The sequence below is a fragment of the Lithobates pipiens genome, unplaced genomic scaffold (assembly GCF_037356315.1).
Source record: "Lithobates pipiens isolate NorthernLeopardFrog02 unplaced genomic scaffold, aLitPip1_a1.2 Scaffold_25, whole genome shotgun sequence".
NCBI classification, from domain to species: Eukaryota; Metazoa; Chordata; class Amphibia; order Anura; family Ranidae; genus Lithobates; species Lithobates pipiens.
The window spans coordinates 202,082,111-202,103,405 of record NW_027507787.1 but is presented as its reverse complement, the minus strand read 5'-3'; the positions used below and the strand labels follow the sequence as shown (position 1 = coordinate 202,103,405).

General features: G+C 44.4%; 1 protein-coding gene across 1 annotated transcript in view; it reads right to left on the bottom strand.

Annotated features, from left to right (window-relative positions):
- Window positions 1-21,295, bottom strand: part of LOC143930820 (pancreatic lipase-related protein 2-like) — a 70,083-nt gene that overhangs the window by 6,024 nt on the left and 42,764 nt on the right. The window contains exons 6-12 of the mRNA XM_077455432.1: window positions 19,690-19,798; window positions 18,209-18,319; window positions 18,014-18,121; window positions 16,401-16,519; window positions 10,278-10,407; window positions 5,335-5,446; window positions 112-285 (exon numbers count right to left, since the gene is read on the bottom strand). Of these exons, the coding sequence (XP_077311558.1) occupies window positions 112-285; window positions 5,335-5,446; window positions 10,278-10,407; window positions 16,401-16,519; window positions 18,014-18,121; window positions 18,209-18,319; window positions 19,690-19,798 (863 nt within the window). The remainder of the gene's footprint in view (window positions 1-111; window positions 286-5,334; window positions 5,447-10,277; window positions 10,408-16,400; window positions 16,520-18,013; window positions 18,122-18,208; window positions 18,320-19,689; window positions 19,799-21,295) is intronic.

The window sequence follows — 21,295 nt, the reverse complement described above, 5'->3', positions numbered from 1 at the left end:
TCAGGGGGGTGTGCCCTATGCCTACATACATTTGCAAGTAGGTGTCCCTCGTTTCCATCTCAAAATGTTGGGAGTTATGATTGTGACCCAGAGAGCAGAACACGAACTTACACTTCTCCATCTTCTCCCGATTGAACGTCCACTTGCTCTGCACCCAACTGGATTTGAAAGATATTTGATTGCAGAAGGGGAGGAGTCCAGCGAAAGTCCACGCAGTTAACTTCATCCAACTTTACATCAGCATTGATAAACCCAGAATACCTGTTCCCGGGCAGAAGTGTTCCCCTACAGATGAAAAATACAATTACAAAGGAGGATCATATTCAGCCCTATTCCTCAAATGGTGACATATGCATTGTGTGGTTAATGCATCAGTTTAGGCGTTTACATGGGAAACTGACACAGCTCAGTCTCCACTGTTGAAAGCCAAGATATTTACTGTCGACAAATGAGATGAAGCATTTATGGAAGTTCAGAGTTTAGACCAGGCTCCTTGTAGATTTTCACTGTTTATCAGCACAAATTACTTTAGGTCAGTGATTCTCAACCAGGGTTCTGTGGAACCCTAGGGTTACTCCAGATGTTGCTAGGGGTTCCTTCAGCGTTGGGCAATTTCTGCCTCTCAGATAAGTTCCCACTGACAACATTGATCTTTTTATCTATCTTTAAGGAGAAAATTATTCCCAATGACCACGAGTGTAAGGACCATTACTCCCACTGACCATCACACTAACGTATAATGAGTTTTTCTAAAACAGCCATTTTCCAATCTCCACCAGGGTTTTGCGTAAGCCTAGAGTTTCTCCAAAAGTTCCTTGAGCTGTGGTTGATTGTTCCACCTTTGGATGGTGCCTGCATAGCTCCAGGGCCAATACTACTTGGAAAATGATGCCAATGATCTTTTTGGCTGTCTGGAAGGGTGACATACTACTGACCACCACTGAAAGGGAGGCATTCTTCCCACTGATCATCAATGTAAGGAGCATTCTTTCCCACTGACCTCCAATGTAAGGAGCATTCTTTCCCACTGACCTCCAATGTAAGGGGCATTCTTCTCACTGACCCCCCAAAGTAAGGAGCATTCTTCCCACTGATCACCAGTGTAAGTTGTATTCTTCCCACTGACAATCAATTTAAGGGAGACATTTATACAACTGGCCACTAATGTAAGGGGCATTCTTCCCACCAACCACCAATGTAACTGGGTTTGAAAATGAATTGTTTTTAGCAAGGATTTCCTTAAACCAGAAAAATATTTTAAGGATTCCTGTGGAGTAAAAGGGCTGGGAAAGGCTGGTTTAAAATGTAGCCTAAATCAGGAGAAGAGTTGAAGTGGTGTCCCCCCCCCCCCAAAAAAAAAATTATTACAATTCCTAAAAAAAGAAAAAAAAATGTGGAAAAAAAAATTTTGGAAAATTTTTTTTTTGAAAAAAAAAATGTAACTCACCTCTAAATGCCTGTTGCTAGGGGGTCCCTCGTAGTCTGCCTCCTTCAGTGCCCAAGCACCTGACGTCACTTCCCCTCGACAGTCAGTCATCTGGGACACGTGAAAAGTCCCAGATGACTGTGCGGCGCCGCTCGTTCATGCGCAGTGGGTGCCCGGCTGTGAAGCCACAACCGGGTGCCCACAGTAAGAATGGCGGCGCTGCCGAGCGGAGCGGGGAACGAGCAGGGCTTTGTTCCCCCGCATCGCTGGACCCTGCGTCAGGTAAGTGTCTGATTATAGTCAGCAGCTGCAGTATTTGTAGCTGCTGACTTTTATTTTAATTTTTTTAAGGGGCACCCCACTTTAATGCTTTCCTTTCTATAAAAGGGATACAATGGTTCCTCCCTTTATCCAAATCAAGGTGTTGTCAACTAACATATCATGGTGTTCAAGCTGCAACTACAGCCTATCCAGAGTGTTGGGCGTTGCTAAAAAGGAGAACTAGCATTGATTACCAACCTCTTAGTTGTCAATAAAATTCTGGACACATTTATGCACCATCCATAGGCTAACCAATGCTGAACAGAATCATGGGGAATGTAATTGAAGTAGCAGCTAGCTGTGATGTTGGAAATGATTTGCTAACACTGCTGTGAATAAATAAAGCTGATGATGGGTAACATTTTAGTTTTTTTTTTAGTATGCAAAATGTAAAACTTTTTGAAAATGTAATATTTTCTCTAAAAAGTGTGTTACTTTTTTAACGGTCATCAGAGATCTGACTTTTTATATTATCTTTGTGCTACATTTGGTAGGTGATGCAGGACACCCAGAATAGCCCAGCTCCAAACAGTTTATCAAGCTGCATCAAAGGAAAACATGCCGAGAGTTCTGGAAACGCTGGCAAAGTCCTGTATCTTGGCCCTCTGTCCACTAGAGCGTGGTCCCCATATATCTAGCAGCCAGGTCTGGGTGAGGCCAACCTGTGAAATGGGTGTGATTTGGGTGCACCCACCCAGGAAGTGGGTGGACAAAATGCGACGATGGGCAGTGTTAACAACAGTGTCTTGAGATCCAGAACCATACCACGTTGGTAGATATGTGAAGGCCAGTGGTCCCCCTCCAGAAACATTCTTCTCCCTATCATGGCCTTTCCCAGCTCAGTTTTCATGAGAAACAGTGTCAAGTGAAAAAAAAAGCACCACGCATATGCTGTTTAATCTCCAAAAATAAGCGCTCTCTTTACTGTTTATAAATGGCTTCACTTTACTAAACTAACCGCTGTCGATCTAAGGACCTCCTCTTCAGACCTTTTGGATCTTAGTCTCCATCATTTCCGTTGGTGCCCTTTGTTTTATAATGAAACATTCCTTTTAAAGATACTACCTGTTAATCTTGCCAGTTAGGCTAGCCATACACATTGATTTCTATTGATTACCCCATCCACCCAAAATAGCAGGGATAGATGAATCTCCCACTGCTGGTATTGTATTAGAATTAGAATACGCCAACAATTTTCTACCTGACTTTTCAGATTGAAGGATGTAGGGCAAATTGGTGCCGACAGGGCTACCCATGGCTTAAATCATAGACAGTTCATGGAGCAATAGGTGGCCCTGTCTGCACCACTTAAGCATAGCCAGCGTGGTGTATCGCTAGATCTACTTGGACTACTATTCAGTGGCAGTGATCTGTGGCCTTTACATAATGTACACAACAGTGTGCACGCTGCCCTCCCTTTTTCTAACAATAAGCTGTGGGGAGGAAGCTGTGAAAAAGCTGAAGTAATGCCCTCGACCTAGGCCATGTGGAGTTGAGATAAAGAAACCTCTGAATTATTGCTGGCCTTATCCCTATATTATATCTATGGTCAAAATGGAAAATCATATATTAATTTCCACATTGTATTCCATTTATTTCTAGCATTCTCTTATTCTCTTATTCATCTGAACCATCTTGAAGTTTGTAAACTTACTTTGTGAAGATCCCCACATATTTTCTTTCTGGAATTCTGTGATACACTATATTGCCAAAAGAATTGGCATCCTAATCTTCGTCCGTAGGGTTCAATATTGATTTGATCCACCCTTTGCAGGTATAACAGCTTCAACTCTTCTGAGAAAGGCTGTCCACAAGGTTTAGGAGTGTGTCTATGGGAATGTTTGACCATTCTTCCAGATGAGGTCAGGCACTGATGTGGATGTGAAGGCCTGGCTCTCAGTCTCCGCTTGAATTCATCCCAAAGATGTTCTGTCGGGTTGAGACCAGGACTCTGTGCAGGCCAGTCAGGTTCCTCCACCCCAAACTCGCTCATCCATGTCTTTATGGACCGGATCTTGCTTTGTGCACTGATCCAAATAATTTGGTTGGGGAAGGGGGATTATGGTGTGGGGTTATCCTTCAGGGGTTGGGCTTGGCCCTTTAGTTCCAGTGAAGGAAACTCTAATGCCTTGTACACATGGTCGGACATTCCGACCACAAAATCCGTCGGATTTTTTCAGACGGATTTTGTCCGTAACTTGTGTTGCATACACACGGTCGGACATAGTTGTTGGAAAATCTGATCGTTCGGAATGAGGTGACATTCGTTGCGTACGACTGGACTACGTAAAGCAGCGGTCTCAAACTGGCGGCCCTCCAGCTGTTGTGAAACTACACGTCCCATCATGCCTCTGCCCGTGGGAGTCATGCTTGTAACTGTCAGCCTTGTAATGCCTCATGGGACTTGTAGTTTTGCAACAGCTGGAGGGCCACCAGTTTGAGACCCCTAACATAGAGGCTAGTAGCCAATAGCTTTAGTCTCGTAATTTAATCTGAGCATGCGTGACACTTTGTCAGTCAGAATTCTCTACAAACAATAGGAAAAAGTCTGATCGGATTTTGTTGGCGGAAAATTTTAGATCCAGCTCTCAAACTTTTTCCGTTGGGATTTCCGATGGAAAAAGTCTGATAGAGCCCACACACAATCGGATTTTCTGACAACTCCTTTTCTGTCGGAAAGTCCGACCGTGTGTACAAGGCAGCATTTCATGCTCCCAACTTTATGGGAACAGTTTGGGATGGCCTCTTCCTGTTCCACCAATGCACCAGTGACTGTGCACCAATGCACATAGCAAGGTCCATAAAGACATGGATGAGCGAGTTTGGGGTGGAGGAACTTGACTGGCCTGCACAGAGTCCTGACCTCAACCTGACAGAACACCTTTGGGATGAATTAGAGCAAAGACTGCGACATCAGTGTCTGACCTCACAAATGTGCTTCTGGAAGAATGGGCAAACATTCCCATCTAAATCTTGTGGACGGCCTTCCCAGAAGAGTTGAAGCTGTTATAGCTACAAATGGTGGGCCAACTCAGTATTGAATTCTATGGACTAAGATGTCATTAAAGTTCATGTGCATGTAAATGGAGGGGTCCCAATACTTTTAGTAATATAGTGTATGTAGTCACTATGCCCTGTGAGTAGGCACTGCTGTGTCACAAATTTCACAGAGCCCGTATATGAACTGCAGAGGTGCTGAGAGGAGGACAACAACTTGCAGACAGCAAGGTACCATGGGATATGTAATCCTTAGAAAAGCTGCAAAGAATACAAGGAATCTAGGAAGTTGTGGAAAGAGACGGCCAGTAATGGGCAGTACTCCCAACATGAAAGGAGATTTCTCAAGTAAGCTTAAATTGAATTATCAGAAATAACTATTGTGGTTAACAACCACTTTAAGTTCATAGGAAGTACCGGCAAACAGTTTTCCAATGGGTTTTTCCAATGCATTGGGGGCCCCACATGGAGAGCTACACCCTCCACGTCACATGCCTATCCTGGCTTTCATTTTGCCTCTGGCCCACACTGGATGACCACATCCTGGCATAGATTATTAGAATATTTAATTTTTTTTAAGTAATACTTACTGTACAACTTCATATTCTGGGGTGGAAATGTGATCACTGAACAGCGATATGTATATTTTTCCAGAAATCTTTTTCTTCCCGACCAGAGACACTGAAATTTTGTACCTGTAACCTGCAGAAAGGAAGAAGGTTGCATTGTATTTGGTCACCTGACACAGTGTAATCCATGCTTACCAACATTTCAGTCCTGATCCTCAGGACACAGTTAACCCTACCTATAACCAGTTGGCCCCACCTAAGCCCTGCCTCTAGATATGTAGGAAACGCCCACATGTGGCCCCCAATCACTGTAATAAATGCCTTATTATTTTACTGCATGTGTGTAGCAACTCAAATAAGGGTGCCATTGTGATCCTGGGGCATGCCCATGACATAGTATTCTTGTGAGGTCCAAGATGTGGGACTGTCCCGGCAAATTTGGGACAGTTGGTATCTATGCCTAACTCAAAAAACAGAGCATTACAGATCCTACATTGGATGAGGAGCAGGGATGAACAATTTTAGGTACATAGGTGAAAGTTTGCTATTTTGGAATTGATAAACCCCAAATATCTGTTTAGAGACGGTAGAAGTCCCCTGCAGACAGACACCATTATGAGCATGCAAGATATTTGGCTAGACTGAAGGGTGCAATGGTTTCAAACTCTTATTTTGGGTTTTACAATATTTTTTTTTAATTAAACCTGGTTTGCTAAACTTTTAGCACAGATATACTTATTTAACACAAAATGAGTATGCAAAAAAAAAATGCTTGTAAATTGAAACATACACCATTTTTGGCTGAATTATCAAATGTTTTCAGGTGTTTAAAGTGGTTGTAAACTTAAAGAAAGATTACTGTCATCCCCTCTGTTCTACTAAGCCATACTTATACATGTTTGTATAAAATTGTGCCCGTAAATACCTTATTTCAGTTCCTTTCTGGCCAGTCAAGTGAGATACGGCCGCTCTCCTCAACCAATCTAAGGGCTTAAGCGTGAGGGTCTGAGATCCCCCTTTGACATCAGCCGGGAGGTCACGTGACTGCTGTGCTGTCCGCTCAGCCCCTCGCCGCTGTAGCCAGAAGTCATGTGAACGGCCAGAAAGTAACTGAAATTTGGTATTTACAGGCACAATTTTATACAAATGTGCACAGTGTATTATGGCTTAGTAGAATAAAGGGGCTAGCAGTTATATTTATTTAACTTTACCCAGCTACTAATAGCGGCGGGGGGGGGGGGGGGGGGGGGTTGGCTCATACACACACAGCTGACAGGCAGGGAGGGAGGGGGAGGGAGGCACGTAACCTGACCACAGTATTTGTGAATCAGCCATTGTTACTGTGGTCAGCACACTAAGGGAACAGAAACAAGCAAGATCAACCAGGTTTTTTACAGCATAGAAAGGTATAGATTAGACAACCCCAAGCCAAGCACTGTGCTGTTTAGTCTGTTATAAGGGAACAGGATCTTTTTTTAGCCTTACAACTTCTTTAAGTCCAAATTGAATACAGCTGTCAGGGAAGACAGGCTTTCCATGTAAGATCCCGGTGTGCACGCATGGGTACTAGCACTTTAAGACACACACCTGTCACTAATACTGAAGTCAGGCGGGGTATTTTAAACAGGGCTCCTACAGAGGTTCATTGCTGTTTGGTCTGCAGCTTCTGTGTTGTATCCTGTGTGACCTCTGAATCTGATTCAGCCTGTCGTTACCTGTGATTGCCTGCTGCCTGTTCTGATCCCGGCTTCCCTTTGAATCTGATCCTGCCTGCTGATTCTGTCAGCTGATCTTCCGGTACTACTCGGCTTGTGACCTGACCTCTCTTCTGCCTACCGTCTATGCCTGATCTGCCTGATTATTACCGACCCGGCCTGTCTGACCCTGCATCTCGCTCACCCAGCCTGCTTCAGCTCCCAGCCCTGCAAGCCTGCATCTGGTAGTGCTCTGTGGTTCATCCCAGCCTGCCACCAGTCAAGCATCGTGTGATCTCATCCACTACCTGCCAGCTGATCACCGCTACTACAGGGACTATTGAACTGTTTACAGACACTCATACCCCACCGTGCTCCTGTGGCTGCTGTATCACTACCAGTGGTCCGCGAGCCGGAGTTGTACGAGAGGCCTTCCTCTGCACGTCAGGCTCATATCCCAGGTACGTAACAACAGCCCAGTTTCTCCTGCAGAAACTTGGGATATTCAGCTGTTGATAGGTCAGTTGGAGCTTTTTAGGAAATGTTTTGACACTTCAGCAACCTTTCTACTAAATGCATCAGAGTCAATAGGGAAGGCAAAATTAAGGTGGTTCTTGGATGCTTTTTAACCACTTCAGCCCCGGACCATTTTGCTGGTCAAAGACCAGACCACTTTTTGCGATTCGGCACTGTGTCGCTTTAACTGACAATTGCGCGGTCATGCGACGTGGCTCCCAAACAAAATTGACGTCCTTTTTTTCCCACAAATAGAGCTTTCTTTTGGTGGTATTTGATCACCCCTGCGGTTTTTATTTTTTGTGCTATAAACAAAAATAGAGCGTCAATTTAAAAAAAAAAAACATTATTTTTTACTTTTTGTTATAATAAATATACCCCAAAAATATCGAAAAAAAATATTTTTCTCCCTCACTTTAGGCCGATACGTATTCTTCTACTTGGTAAAAAAAATCGCAATAAGCGATTATTGATTGGTTTGCGCAAAAGTTATAGCGTTTACATGGATAGTTTTATGGCATTTTTATTAATAATTTATTAATATTTTTTTTTTTACTAGTAATGGCGGCGATCAGCGATTTTTATTGTGACTGCGACATTATGGCGGACACATCAGACATTTTTGACACATTTTTGGGACCATTGTCATTTATACAGCAATCACTGCTATATAAATGCAGTGATTCCTGTGTAAATGACACTGGCAGTGAAGGGGTTAACCAGGGGTGGCAGTGTAGGGGTTAAATGTTCCTAGGGGTGTGTTCCTAACTGTTGGGGGCTGGGCTTTCATTTAGTGAACACTGATCTCTGTTCCAATCACATTGAGCAGAGATCAGCGTCACTAGTTGCTAGGCAGAATAGTGAGATGCTGTTTACAACGGCATCTCTCCATTCAGCCGCCCCGTGAGACGAGGGTATGCCGCGGTGATTGAGTCCGTATAACTGTGCAAAAATTGCCAAACCCAATCTTCAGCTTTGTACCCAAAGTTTCTCTTTTTATTTTTCAACAGAATTTATTGAAAAGAAATGGCAGACAAATACAATAGAATGAGCCAGCGGGGGAGAACATCCGCGCCGCTCGATAGGGCACCCCAAAGTTTCTAAAAGTATAACTTTTTTTTTTTTTTTAGTAAACAACCCCTGGTGGCATGCTATAGAGAAGTACTCTTGCTCTCTGTGTGAAAGCAGTTGTCTCTCTGCAGATGTTTAACACCCCCCCCCCCCCCCCCGCTGAGTCAGAGCTAGAACCCTCCAATCAGTAGGAAGCATGAGGTTTACTGTAGAGCTATAGCTGTGACTCAGTATGGTTGTTGGACCTCTGCAGAGGCCACTGCTTCAAAACAGAGCGTAAGGGGTCTTCATTACAGCATGCTGGCAGGGGGACAGGTTTTTCTACACTCTTTTAATTTTCAAGACTTTTAATGCCTCTTTTACTTTGATGCACCCGGAATGTACTGTATTTAGATTATTTAAACTAAAAGTTAAGTTGGGCTTTACATGTTAGCAAAGGAGGGCCCAGCAGAATTATTCATTAACCACTTGCGACCAGGCCATAGACAAACAACATCTTTGCTTGGCAGTGGAATACCAGGGTTCTGGCTGCACAACAATATGCTATAACCCCAGTATCATTTTTTTCCAGCTGGCAATTCCCTAACCAATAAAAGTGGTCCAAGCGGTGGATTAGACACTGGATCACTTTTAGAAGTGGCGGGAGGGGTCGCCCCCTCCCGCAGCTTCCTAGTTGTTCTCGGGCTTACCTGGCGGATCGGGAAGGCTGAGAACTGAGAACTGAGAAAGCATTTGCAGCAGGTGGTAACAGAGATGAGTGGAGGAAAGATGACCTCTACTCATCTCTATAGTCTAGGATGTCATGACGTCACTTATATATAACATTATATAAAAATTTTGGGATTTATATTGGTATAGGAGTCAGCACTTATTTATTTAAAGGAGAACTGTGCATTTAATTAGGGTTGATAATAGCGCACCAATTGTCAACATGTAATTGTTTACATTTATCACATGACGTCACTTCCGGCCTAACATAAACAAGGCCAATTTTTTTTAAAGCACTAGATTGTGATAGGAATGAAAGTCATTAAAAAATCTTTTTTTTTAAAGGGAAAGTGTAAAAAAAAATTTTTTTTTTAATAGTGCCCTCGTGCTTGTGCGCAGTAGTGAACGCATAGGTAGGTCACATCCACATATATAAACGGTGTTCAAACCACACGTGTGAGGTATCGCCCCAAACATCAGAGTGAGAGCAAAAATGTAAGCACTAGATTTCCTCTGCAACTCTAAACATGTAACCTGTAGAATTTTTTTAACGTCGCCTTTGGAGTTTTTTAAGTATTGTATTTTGCCACCATTCTACTAGCGTGCGCAATTTTACAACATGACGTGTTGGGTATTGATTTAAGTAACTTCATCTTTCATATTTTACAAAAAAATGGGCTATATATTGTTTTTTTTTTAATTCATTAAAGTGTATTTTTTCTAAAAAACTGTGTTTGAAAAACCACGCGCAAATACCTTGTGACATAAAAAAAAAAAAATCGCCATTTCATTTTCTAGGATCTCTGATACAAAAATATATATATAATGTTTGGGGGTTCTAAGAAATTTTCTAGCAAAAAATCCTGATTTTTACATATATGAGAGAAGTGTCGGAATTGGCCTGGTAGGCGAAATGGTTAAACAACTGGTCAGGTATAAGGTGCAACTATTGCCTCTTCTTACACAGGTACTTACTCAAGAAATGGTGGGGATCTCCTCCGGTGTGAAGGTAGAAGGTCTGATGCTGGGTGGTTGTTCTATGTGATAGATCAGCGTAATGCCCCATGGCCGGGCAACCACTGGAGGGGCAGGGAAAGCAGGAACCCTGAGACAGAAGATAGATAATCACCGATTTCTAGAAGTTATCATATTATGTCATATAAATTGGACCAATAACGTTTATTTGAGACTTCTGCTTTTGTCTTTGAGGACAGTGCAGAGCTTGCCACTCATTGTAGAAAAACAGTCACATGTTTGTCTTCCTCACTGACAACTCACAGTAACTCACCAGTCTATTAGGAACCCAGAGAGTTTTGTTAAAGTGGAAGTAAACCCTCCTATGCTTTTCAGCCAAGGAAGCTGCCACCTTGACCTCTGTTTAATCTTCAACTGCCATGTTATTGCACATGTGATCAGTTATGACACCAGCCATTGGATGGTTTAACAGTTTGGTTGAGAGCACAACCAATTTCTGGCATGCCACTGTTTTTTGAAACTGTTAATTTAATGGGTTTACTTCCACTTTAATGACCAGAATGGTAAGTTAGCAATTTTGGTTCTGCACCCTTTATTAAAAGTACTTGTCAGTAGTGATGGACGAACGTTTCGCCCGGCGGTCGTTTCGCGGCGAATTTCCGACTTTCGCCGTCCGCGGGTTCGAACGCCTTTTTCCGTCGTTCGCCCCGGCGGACTTACGTGTTTAATGTATACAAGAACTTTAACCTTTCGTGACACGTTTATCATGTGTTACAGGACAACCAATTGAGACATGACAGCTCATGGACACTTGGACATTCCCCCTAACCTATAAATACACCCGATCCGGTGGCCATTTTACATTCTTTCTTCTGTCACTGTAGGGAAAGGATCCTGTGTGGAGTAGGGACAGAGAAAACGCTAGCTATTTGGTACACAAAAGTTCTTTTCAGGACTGGTATAGGTGTTAGGTCAGCAGCCTGAGTTTCTTTTGTCAGTTTAGATAAAGGGACAGAGCGCTGTATGCTGCTATTTTAGGGACAGCTCAGCCAGATTAGTCTTTCTTCATCATCATCATCATCATCATCATTAGCTGTTACTATCAGGTCCACAAAAGAGCTGTTCCAGCTAATCGTTCCAGCCTACTCTTTTTTGCCAATTTGTATAGGGACAGGCAGGAAGCAGTGTGTCAGGCAGTGAGGATAATTTTAAAGACTTGCTGTTACTATTAGTTCCACAAAGGTTCTTTTCAGGACTGGTATCAGTGGTACGGTAATAGGCTTGTACACGTATAATATTCTTTCTTCCAAATATAGAAAGAATATTATACTTGACTGCTGCCCTTCTGCTGCAGTCTGCTAATCATTCACAACTCACTTGTTCCACAAAGCTCTTTATCAGGACTGGTAACTTGGTCTGTCTAGGGTGCTACGGTACATAGGCTTGGGTGCGGTACAGTCTGCTGTTCTGTAAGGACCGCTATCGGTCCACAATACATAGGGTTGCCGTGCACTACTGCTGACCGCTGCCCTATACTGCAGCAGTCCTTCAGCGGTATAGGGACTGACGCACAGTCTGCTAAACACTAATACACAACCTGCTTGGTCCACAAAAGTTCTTATAAGGACTGGTAACTTGGTATAGGGTGCTACGGTACATAGGCCTGAGTGCGTTACAGTCTGCTGTTCTGTAAGGACCGCTATCGGTCCACAATACATAGGGTTGACGTGCACTACTGCTGACCGCTGCCCTATACTGCAGCAGTCCTTCAGCGGTATAGGGACTGACGCACAGTCTGCTAAACACTAACACACAACCTGCTTGGTCCACAAAAGTTCTTATAAGGACTGGTAACTTGGTATAGGGTGCTACGGTACATAGGCCTGAGTGCAGTACAGTCTGCTGTTCTGTAAGGACTGCTATCGGTCCACAATACATAGGGTTGCCGTGCACTACTGCTGACCGCTGCCCTATACTGCAGCAGTCCTTCAGCGGTATAGGGACTGACGCACAGTCTGCTAAACACTAATACACAACCTGCTTGGTCCACAAAAGTTCTTATAAGGACTGGTAACTTGGTATAGGGTGCTACGGTACATAGGCCTGAGTGCAGTACAGTCTGCTGTTCTGTAAGGACCGCTATCGGTCCACAATACATAGGGTTGCCGTGCACTACTGCTGACCGCTGCCCTATACTGCAGCAGTCCTTCATTGGTATAGGGACTGACGTACAGTCTGCTAATCACTAACACACAACCTGCTTGGTCCACAAAAGTTCTTATAAGGACTGGTAACTTGGTATAGGGTGCTACGGTACATAGGCCTGAGTGCGTTACAGTCTGCTGTTCTGTAAGGACCGCTATCGGTCCACAATACATAGGGTTGCCGTGCACTACTGCTGACCGCTGCCCTATACTGCAGCAGTCCTTCAGCGGTATAGGGACTGACGCACAGTCTGCTAAACACTAATACACAACCTGCTTGGTCCACAAAAGTTCTTATAAGGACTGGTAACTTGGTATAGGGTGCTACGGTACATAGGCCTGAGTGCAGTACAGTCTGCTGTTCTGTAAGGACCGCTATCGGTCCACAATACATAGGGTTGCCGTGCACTACTGCTGACCGCTGCCCTATACTGCAGCAGTCCTTCATTGGTATAGGGACTGACGTACAGTCTGCTAATCACTAACACACAACCTGCTTGGTCCACAAAAGTTCTTATAAGGACTGGTAACTTGGTATAGGGTGCTACGGTACATAGGCCTGAGTGCGTTACAGTCTGCTGTTCTGTAAGGACCGCTATCGGTCCACAATACATAGGGTTGCCGTGCACTACTGCTGACCGCTGCCCTATACTGCAGCAGTCCTTCAGCGGTATAGGGACTGACGCACAGTCTGCTAAACACTAATACACAACCTGCTTGGTCCACAAAAGTTCTTATAAGGACTGGTAACTTGGTATAGGGTGCTACGGTACATAGGCCTGAGTGCAGTACAGTCTGCTGTTCTGTAAGGACCGCTATCGGTCCACAATACATAGGGTTGCCGTGCACTACTGCTGACCGCTGCCCTATACTGCAGCAGTCCTTCATTGGTATAGGGACTGACGTACAGTCTGCTAATCACTAACACACAACCTGCTTGGTCCACAAAAGTTCTTATAAGGACTGGTAACTTGGTATAGGGTGCTACGGTACATAGGCCTGAGTGCGTTACAGTCTGCTGTTCTGTAAGGACCGCTATCGGTCCACAATACATAGGGTTGCCGTGCACTACTGCTGACCGCTGCCCTATACTGCAGCAGTCCTTCAGCGGTATAGGGACTGACGCACAGTCTGCTAAACACTAACACACAACCTGCTTGGTCCACAAAAGTTTTTATAAGGACTGGTAACTTGGTATAGGGTGCTACGGTACATAGGCCTGAGTGCAGTACAGTCTGCTGTTCTGTAAGGACCGCTATCGGTCCACAATACATAGGGTTGACGTGCACTACTGCTGACCGCTGCCCTATACTGCAGCAGTCCTTCAGCGGTATAGGGACTAAGAGTTTTGTCACAGGGTGATTTAAAAAATGACAGGCAGAGGAAGAGGCAGGCCCTTCCGCAGGGGTGGTAGGGGTAGGGCAGGAGCAACAGCCTTGAGCCAAAGTGGGAAGTTGCAGAAGGTGCGTTCAATTACTTTAAAGGACGCACCAGACTTGGTTGAGTGGCTCACTCAGCCTTATTCTTCTGCACCCTCCTCATCCTCTCGATCTGCACCCTCTTCTTCACTCTCTGCTATGTGCACCCCCAAAGACACTACCACCAACAACACCACCACCACCACATACCTTCCGCTTGAGTGCAAATGGGGGCCTTCATGCTCCAGTGTTTTAATAGGGACCCCCGTATAAAAAGCATGAGGGTCAAGGACCAGTACTGGGTGGCAACGTACTTAGATCCCCGGTACAAACACAAAATGGCGGAAATGTTACCGCCGTCGCAGAGGGCTGTCAGAATGCAGCACTTCCAGGCCTTGCTTCGAGAAATGCTGCATTCTGCTTTTGCGTGCGCTGGCAGAGGAGCAATTCCCACTCCCAGAGAAGGATTTGCGGGTACCAATCCAACAGCGCCTGCAAGAAGAGGCCGGTTTGAAGATGTGTTGGTGACTTCGGATATGAGGTCATTCTTTCAGCCGACCCATCGACAGGTGTCATCCGGATCCAGCATCAGGGAACGCCTAGACCGTCAGGTGTCCGACTACATTGGGTTAACGGCCGATGTGGACGCTCTGAGGAGTGATGAACCCCTAGACTACTGGGTGGGCAGGCTTGACCTCTGGCCAGAGCTTGCCCAATTTGCAATCGAACTGTTGGCTTGCCCCTCATCCAGTGTCCTGTCCGAAAGGACGTTCAGCGCAGCAGGGGGGATTGTGACCGATAAGCGTACTCGCCTAGCTCACGACAGTGTTAACTACCTCACATTTCTAAAAATGAATGAGGCATGGATCTCGGAGGAATTCAACACATGTGATCAGTAGACCATGTATATGTCTATAAACAATTTTTGGAATCAAGCACACAGACCTTCTTAATTCATTTGGCTCACTTCCCTGACCCAAAAAAGCACACCGTACTATATGCCCCTACCCTCCTCTTTGAAGAGGTTGAGCGGTGTCATATTTCTACTGGGGCTGCTTATTATGAGGGGTTCCCACCATCCCTGTGCTGTGCTGACTTCCTCCTGGGTGTTCTTATTATGAGGGGCTCCCACCATCCCTGTGCTGTGCTGACTTCCTCCTGGGGGTTCTTATTATGAGGGGATCACACCATCCCTGTGCTGTGCTGACTTCCTCCTGGGGCTGCTTACGGTGCTGCTGTCAGCGCTGTATGTCACGGAGCTGCTGTCAGCGCTGTATGTCACGGAGCTGCTGTCAGCGCTGTATGTCACGGAGCTGCTGTCAGCGCTGTATGTCACGGAGCTGCTGTCAGCGCTGTATGTCACGGAGCTGCTGTCAGCGCTGTATGTCACGGAGCTGCTGTCAGCGCTGTATGTCACGGAGCTGCTGTCAGCGCTGTATGTCACGGAGCTGCTGTCAGCGCTGTATGTCACGGTGCTGCTGTCAGCGCTGTATGTCACGGAGCTGCTGTCAGCGCTGTATGTCACGGAGCTGCTGTCAGTGCTGTATGTCACGGAGCTGCTGTCAGCGCTGTATGTCACGGAGCTGCTGTCAGCGCTGTATGTCACGGAGCTGCTGTCAGCGCTGTATGTCACGGTGCTGCTGTCAGCGCTGTATGTCACGGAGCTGCTGTCAGCGCTGTATGTCACGGAGCTGCTGTCAGTGCTGTATGTCACGGAGCTGCTGTCAGCGCTGTATGTCACGGAGCTGCTGTCAGCGCTGTATGTCACGGAGCTGCTGTCAGCGCTGTATGTCACGGTGCTGCTGTCAGCGCTGTATGTCACGGAGCTGCTGTCAGCGCTGTATGTCACGGAGCTGCTGTCAGCGCTGTATGTCACGGAGCTGCTGTCAGCGCTGTATGTCACGGAGCTGCTGTCAGCGCTGTATGTCACGGAGCTGCTGTCAGCGCTGTATGTCACGGTGCTGATGTCAGTGCTCTGTATTACGGTGCTGCTGTCAGTGCTCTGTATCTCCTGCACCCTCTTGTTTGCCTACCCTGGTCCCTGACCTTCCCTCTCCTCCATTGCCTTCATTAGCTCCATAGTCCTGAATTGTCAGAACAATTTCCCAAATAAAAAAAAAATGCTTGTAGTTATCGATCCCAAATTCACCTCATACATGTATTATGCTATTGTCCAGGTGGTGGGACTACGTGCTACCCCCTAATAATTACCCCGTGGCCGCAAATTCGACCTAAAGGTTTGCGAAATTCGCCTCCCATTGAAGTCAATGGAGCCCGCGGCGAACGGTCGTTTTCGCGAACGTTTGTGTCCGTTCGCGTTTCGCGTTCGCGAAACGTCCCGTCGGAAGTTCGTCCATCACTACTTGTCAGGTGCCAATATCTGTTTATCAACTAGAATAATCACATGACATCACAATGTCATACTTATTCATCTATGGACTTCATCAATCGCTCACAATTATTTATACCTCCTGGAAAAAGAGATTAGAATGGTTTCTTACGTCTTGAAATGCCATGTAGTTCTCACATGGGTAGCTCAGGAATCCCCCAGGATTTCGGATGCTCTCTATGTAGAAGAGGGGAGCACGAAGATGGTTGCAGGCCATTGACTTCACCAACGCTGATGAGGCAAAACAAGGAAAGACTTTGAAACAGATTTTCAACAGAATGGGACATCTACCTAATGGACATAGTTAGAACCTTTGGTCTGGAGACTCCAGGTAATCAAGTTGGTTATCTAGTTGTTGGGCCACTGGAAACTCCCTCTAACTTGATTAGCTGACAAGAGTAGTGTCATTACCATTGCTTTTCTTATCACCCAATGAATCAACCCCAGAGAAGAGACTAGAAACAGCAGGAGTTACAGGCTTTGCTATCTCTGTCTCCAGCTCCTCCTCCTCCTGGCCACTGAGGATGTATGTGAACAGAAAGAAAAACAAAAAATAAAATCTGCTATTGTGGATCTGGTGTTAAAATGGGAGGCAATCTGGGGTCCAGTTTTTGTCATGGTCATTGGCTGTTTGCTTTCCACTCAATAATTGCCCCTTTGTTGCCCACTCATTGTAACAATTGCCCATGTTCTGTTGCCCAAATATCATAATGATTGCCTGTGTGTTGTCTACATATTGTATTGATTGCCTAATTGGTATTGTAACAATTTCTCAGTTGCAACCCACATCATGTCATGATTGCTTCTTTGTTGCCCATATATTTCAACAATTGGCCATTTGTCACTCGTGTTTTCTAACAATTGCCCATTTGATACCTTTGTATCAATTAACAATAAGTGATTTTTTGCCCATGGCGAAGAACGACAGGGACAGCTCTTTAGAATCTGAGTGAGAGAGAATGATCTCCCTGCCTACACAGGGAGGTCCTATAGCCTAATACAGGGGTAAAAGAGCCGCCTGCTCAGGAAAATATCAGAGCCACCTACATAGGGCGGTACTAGAGCTGGGCTAGGTAGAATTTTGAGGAGGGGGGCTGTTATATCAGGGTTGATGCTGCACATTGCACACTCATAAACCCTGAACTCTGTACATGGCACACTCTGGAACCCTGCATTCTGTATGTAGCACACCACAGATACAACTGGCCCTATGAGGGCAACCATACTGCTGATGTGGCCCGCAATAAAATTAAGTTTGACACCCTGCTCTACCTGATCAAGAGGGCTGGTTTGTGCAGCTCCTGCAACATTTAAAACAAACTCTTGAGCTAGGCAGTTCAGTACCATCCCAGATCTTACTTGTTTTGAGATGGCTGCATGGCTCATGATTAGACAAAACAGCTGGATTTTATGAGATGGTGGTAGAGTATGGGGAGTCTTCCACCTAAGGTGGCACAGAAGCTCAGGACTTCCACCTCAAGTCCCTATTACACAAATCCTGCAATTCCTTTGGGAAGGCAATGAAGTGTCACACCTCCTACAGTATACATATTAAAAATGATTAAATGATAATTTACTAATGTTGATCATACCAATTACCACAATAAAATTATATAAAAAGAAGTTTGGCTCCCCAAAAAATTTTACTCTAAGCTGGAGTCACCATGGTCTCTGGGTGCAGCAGATACACAGATTACATCAAATATACAGTTTTAGGAAACTCACAGACTGCATTGCCAGTTAGGAAGGACAGTTTGCTTGGACATCCAGTCATGTGTTGTCCGCCATTGGGATAAAAGTCATAGTGTCCGGTTGGTTTCATCATGCCAAGACCTGTGTGTGCATAGAACGCTAATGAATAGAAGGCAGGAGTACCACAGGTGAAAAATTTCAGAACCTCAGGCCATGAAAGAATCTTACCTAAGAAGGGTTCCGTGTCTGTGTGAATGATGTCAACAAATTCTGCGTCAGAGGCATCCAGGTGAACCACTTTATCCGTGTCCTCAAAGAATGGCCGAGCTGGGTCTAGGCCTGCAACAGATAGAACTTTCATCAGTTGGAGTCAGCAATGAGATTTTTCTTGTGCCATTTAAAGTGGAACTCTAATGCCCTGTACACACGATAGGATTTTCCGACAACAAAATCCATGTTTTTTTTCCAATGGATGTTGGCTCAAACTTGTCTTGCATACACACGGTCACACAAATCTTGTCGGAAATTACGAAAGTCAAGAAAGCGGTGACGTACAACACATATGACGAGCCGAGAAAAATGAAGTTCAATAGCCAGTGCGGCTCTTCTGCTTGATTTCGAGCATGCGTGGAATTTTGTGCGTCGGAATTGTGTACACGCGATCGGAACGGATTTTGTTGTTGGAAAATTTGAGATCCAGATCTCAAATTTTGTTTGTTGGAAATTCTGACGGAAAATGTTCGATGGAGCCTACACGCGGTCGGGATTTCTGACAACAAGCTGCCATCGAACATTTGTTGTCGGAAAATCAGACCGTGTGTACAAGCCATAACAGTTTTGGTTCCATTTTGTTTAATCTGACCTTGTAATTTTATACCTTAACCACTTAACCTCCGGAAGGTTTTACCCTCTTCATGATCAGGGCATTTATTGCTATTGAGCACTGTGCCCAAATTACATTTATATAATTTCTTTTAAAGAAATATAGCTTTCTTTTGGTGTTATTTAATTACTATTGGGTTTTAAATTTTTGCTATATAAACTAAAAAAGACAGTTTTTTTCTATGTTTCTGTTATAACATTTTGCAAACAAATAATCTTTCTTCATAAATTTAGGCCAAAATTTATTCCGCTACTTTTCTTTGGTAAAAAAAATGCTAAATCAGTGTATATTATTTAGACTGTAGGAAAGAGAGCCTACAAACGATGGTATATATTTGAAAATGTATAAATCCTGATGTACTGACGGCCTATCTCATTTCTTGAGGCCCTGAACTGCCAGGACAGTACAATTATCCCCAGATGACACCTTTCTGGAATGTAGACGGTCCAAGGTTTTTAGTAAGAGGCATGGCGAGTTCCTTAAAGTTGTAATTTTTTGTTACAATTTTTTGGAAAATTAACAAATTAAACAAAAAAAGTTCTTTACAATTTTTTTTTTTTTACATACTGTCACCAGTGCAGTACAGCGTCCAGGTGTAGGTGAGTCTGTCATAATGTGCTAGTATGCGATGCAAAAAAAAAATGCACTTTCACTGGGGAATTGCTATGCAAATCGTTTTTACAAATACATAAAGTAACAGTGCACAATTAAGAATTTTTGCTTCAGTGAAATTAGTAATTTTGCAGCAAAATCTATTTAACTGAAATCACTTCAATCATCCCCGTTCAATGACAGTCCCTCTTATCTGAACACGTATATATGGTACCCGTTATTCTACCAATCCCACGACATCGCTTCCCGGCTTCTCCGGCTACGTGAGCACCCAAGCTGTGCCCAATGAGGTGAACTTTGGATGGTGGGTATTCCAGCTCCTCCTGGAGACAGAAAATCACATATAAAAATGTACAAGTGATACGGTCAATGATATGGAATTCAGCACATAGAGGCTTATTTATAAAGATTGGAAAAACAAGTCTTGCTGACCGGCTCCTGTACATATACGTTGACACTTTAAAGATGGATATCTCTGTAACGGCAGCAGCTGCTGCCACAACTCTGCGGCAGATTCGCTGCGAGATCACCGTTATCGGCGGTGGGAGAGGGGCCACTCCCCTTCCTGCAGCTCTCCCGCGCCCTCGACCACTCAGCAGCGGCGGAGGCGACCGGGACCTATTCGTGGCTGGGTATGGAGACGAGTGGGGCTAAGATGGCCCCCCACCCGTCTCCGTACTATAGCAAGGCGGAAGCGATGTCAAAACGTCACTTCCGCCCATACGTCTTAAAGGAACTTTCCTGACGCCTTCATGGCAGCACACACACTGGGTTGTGACTCCGCCCCCACAACCTGACAGGATTGGATTAGCTATAAATTTGAAGGGGAGACCCCCCGCTGCATTCTCTTTTTTATCCTCACCTGACAGGTTGGACGGACGAAGTTTCCTGTTACAGATGAATAAGCCTCTACCGCATTCGCCCCAGCAGGTTCAAGCCTCTCCTGTTTGGAAGTCCCTCCTGTACAGTCTCTAAAGGAGCTTCTATGGAGGGAGCCTCCCCGCTCTGGTGGTCTCAAGGGGCATTTTACTGGCATATGACAAGCTTCAAAGAAGCTTTTTTTCTGCAGTCGATTCCCTTCCTTCCTTTCTTTTCTCTTTCCTTATATATGCACCTAGCATCCTTAGGTTAACTTTTTTAGTGGAAATAAACATGTACCTTGTTTTTTTCCCAGGCAGAGGGACAGGACTTGCTGGTACCTGTTATCCCTCATGACCGCTGTTCGTTTCGCCGCTCTGCGCATGTCCAGTATTAGGTTTTTTCTTTCCTATGTTTTCCTTGAGTTTCCCTTTTCCAAGATGGCGCGGGGGTGCTCGTGTCACTTCCGCGCATGCGCGGAGGGTCATTCAGCGGCGGTATGGCGCCATTTTTTTAAAAACACAGTGTCTCTGTGTAAATTCAGTATATGCTGTGTTGCTGGCTGCTGCTGGAAAAGACTGCTCTGCATCTCTGAATTCGGAATTCTACTAAAAGGTAAGCCCCTGTGGGGTTTCTTTATACTTTTTTCTGCTTGTTCAATTTTTGTTTATGCTTAAATGAATTTAAATAAATTGAAATATTATTAAAATATTATTTAAATAATTATAAAATAAATATTTGGTTTATATTTTTTTATGCATTTTAAGCAGTTAAATGTTTAAAAAAAAAAAAAAAAAAAAAAAAATATATATATATATATATATATATATAAATATATATATATATATATATATATATATATATATATAAAATAATGTTTCGGTGGGAATCTCAGTATTCCTTCCTGCTTATGCGTTCCTTCTTACATTTTAGACGGTCCTGTTCCCTTTTTCTTATGGAGT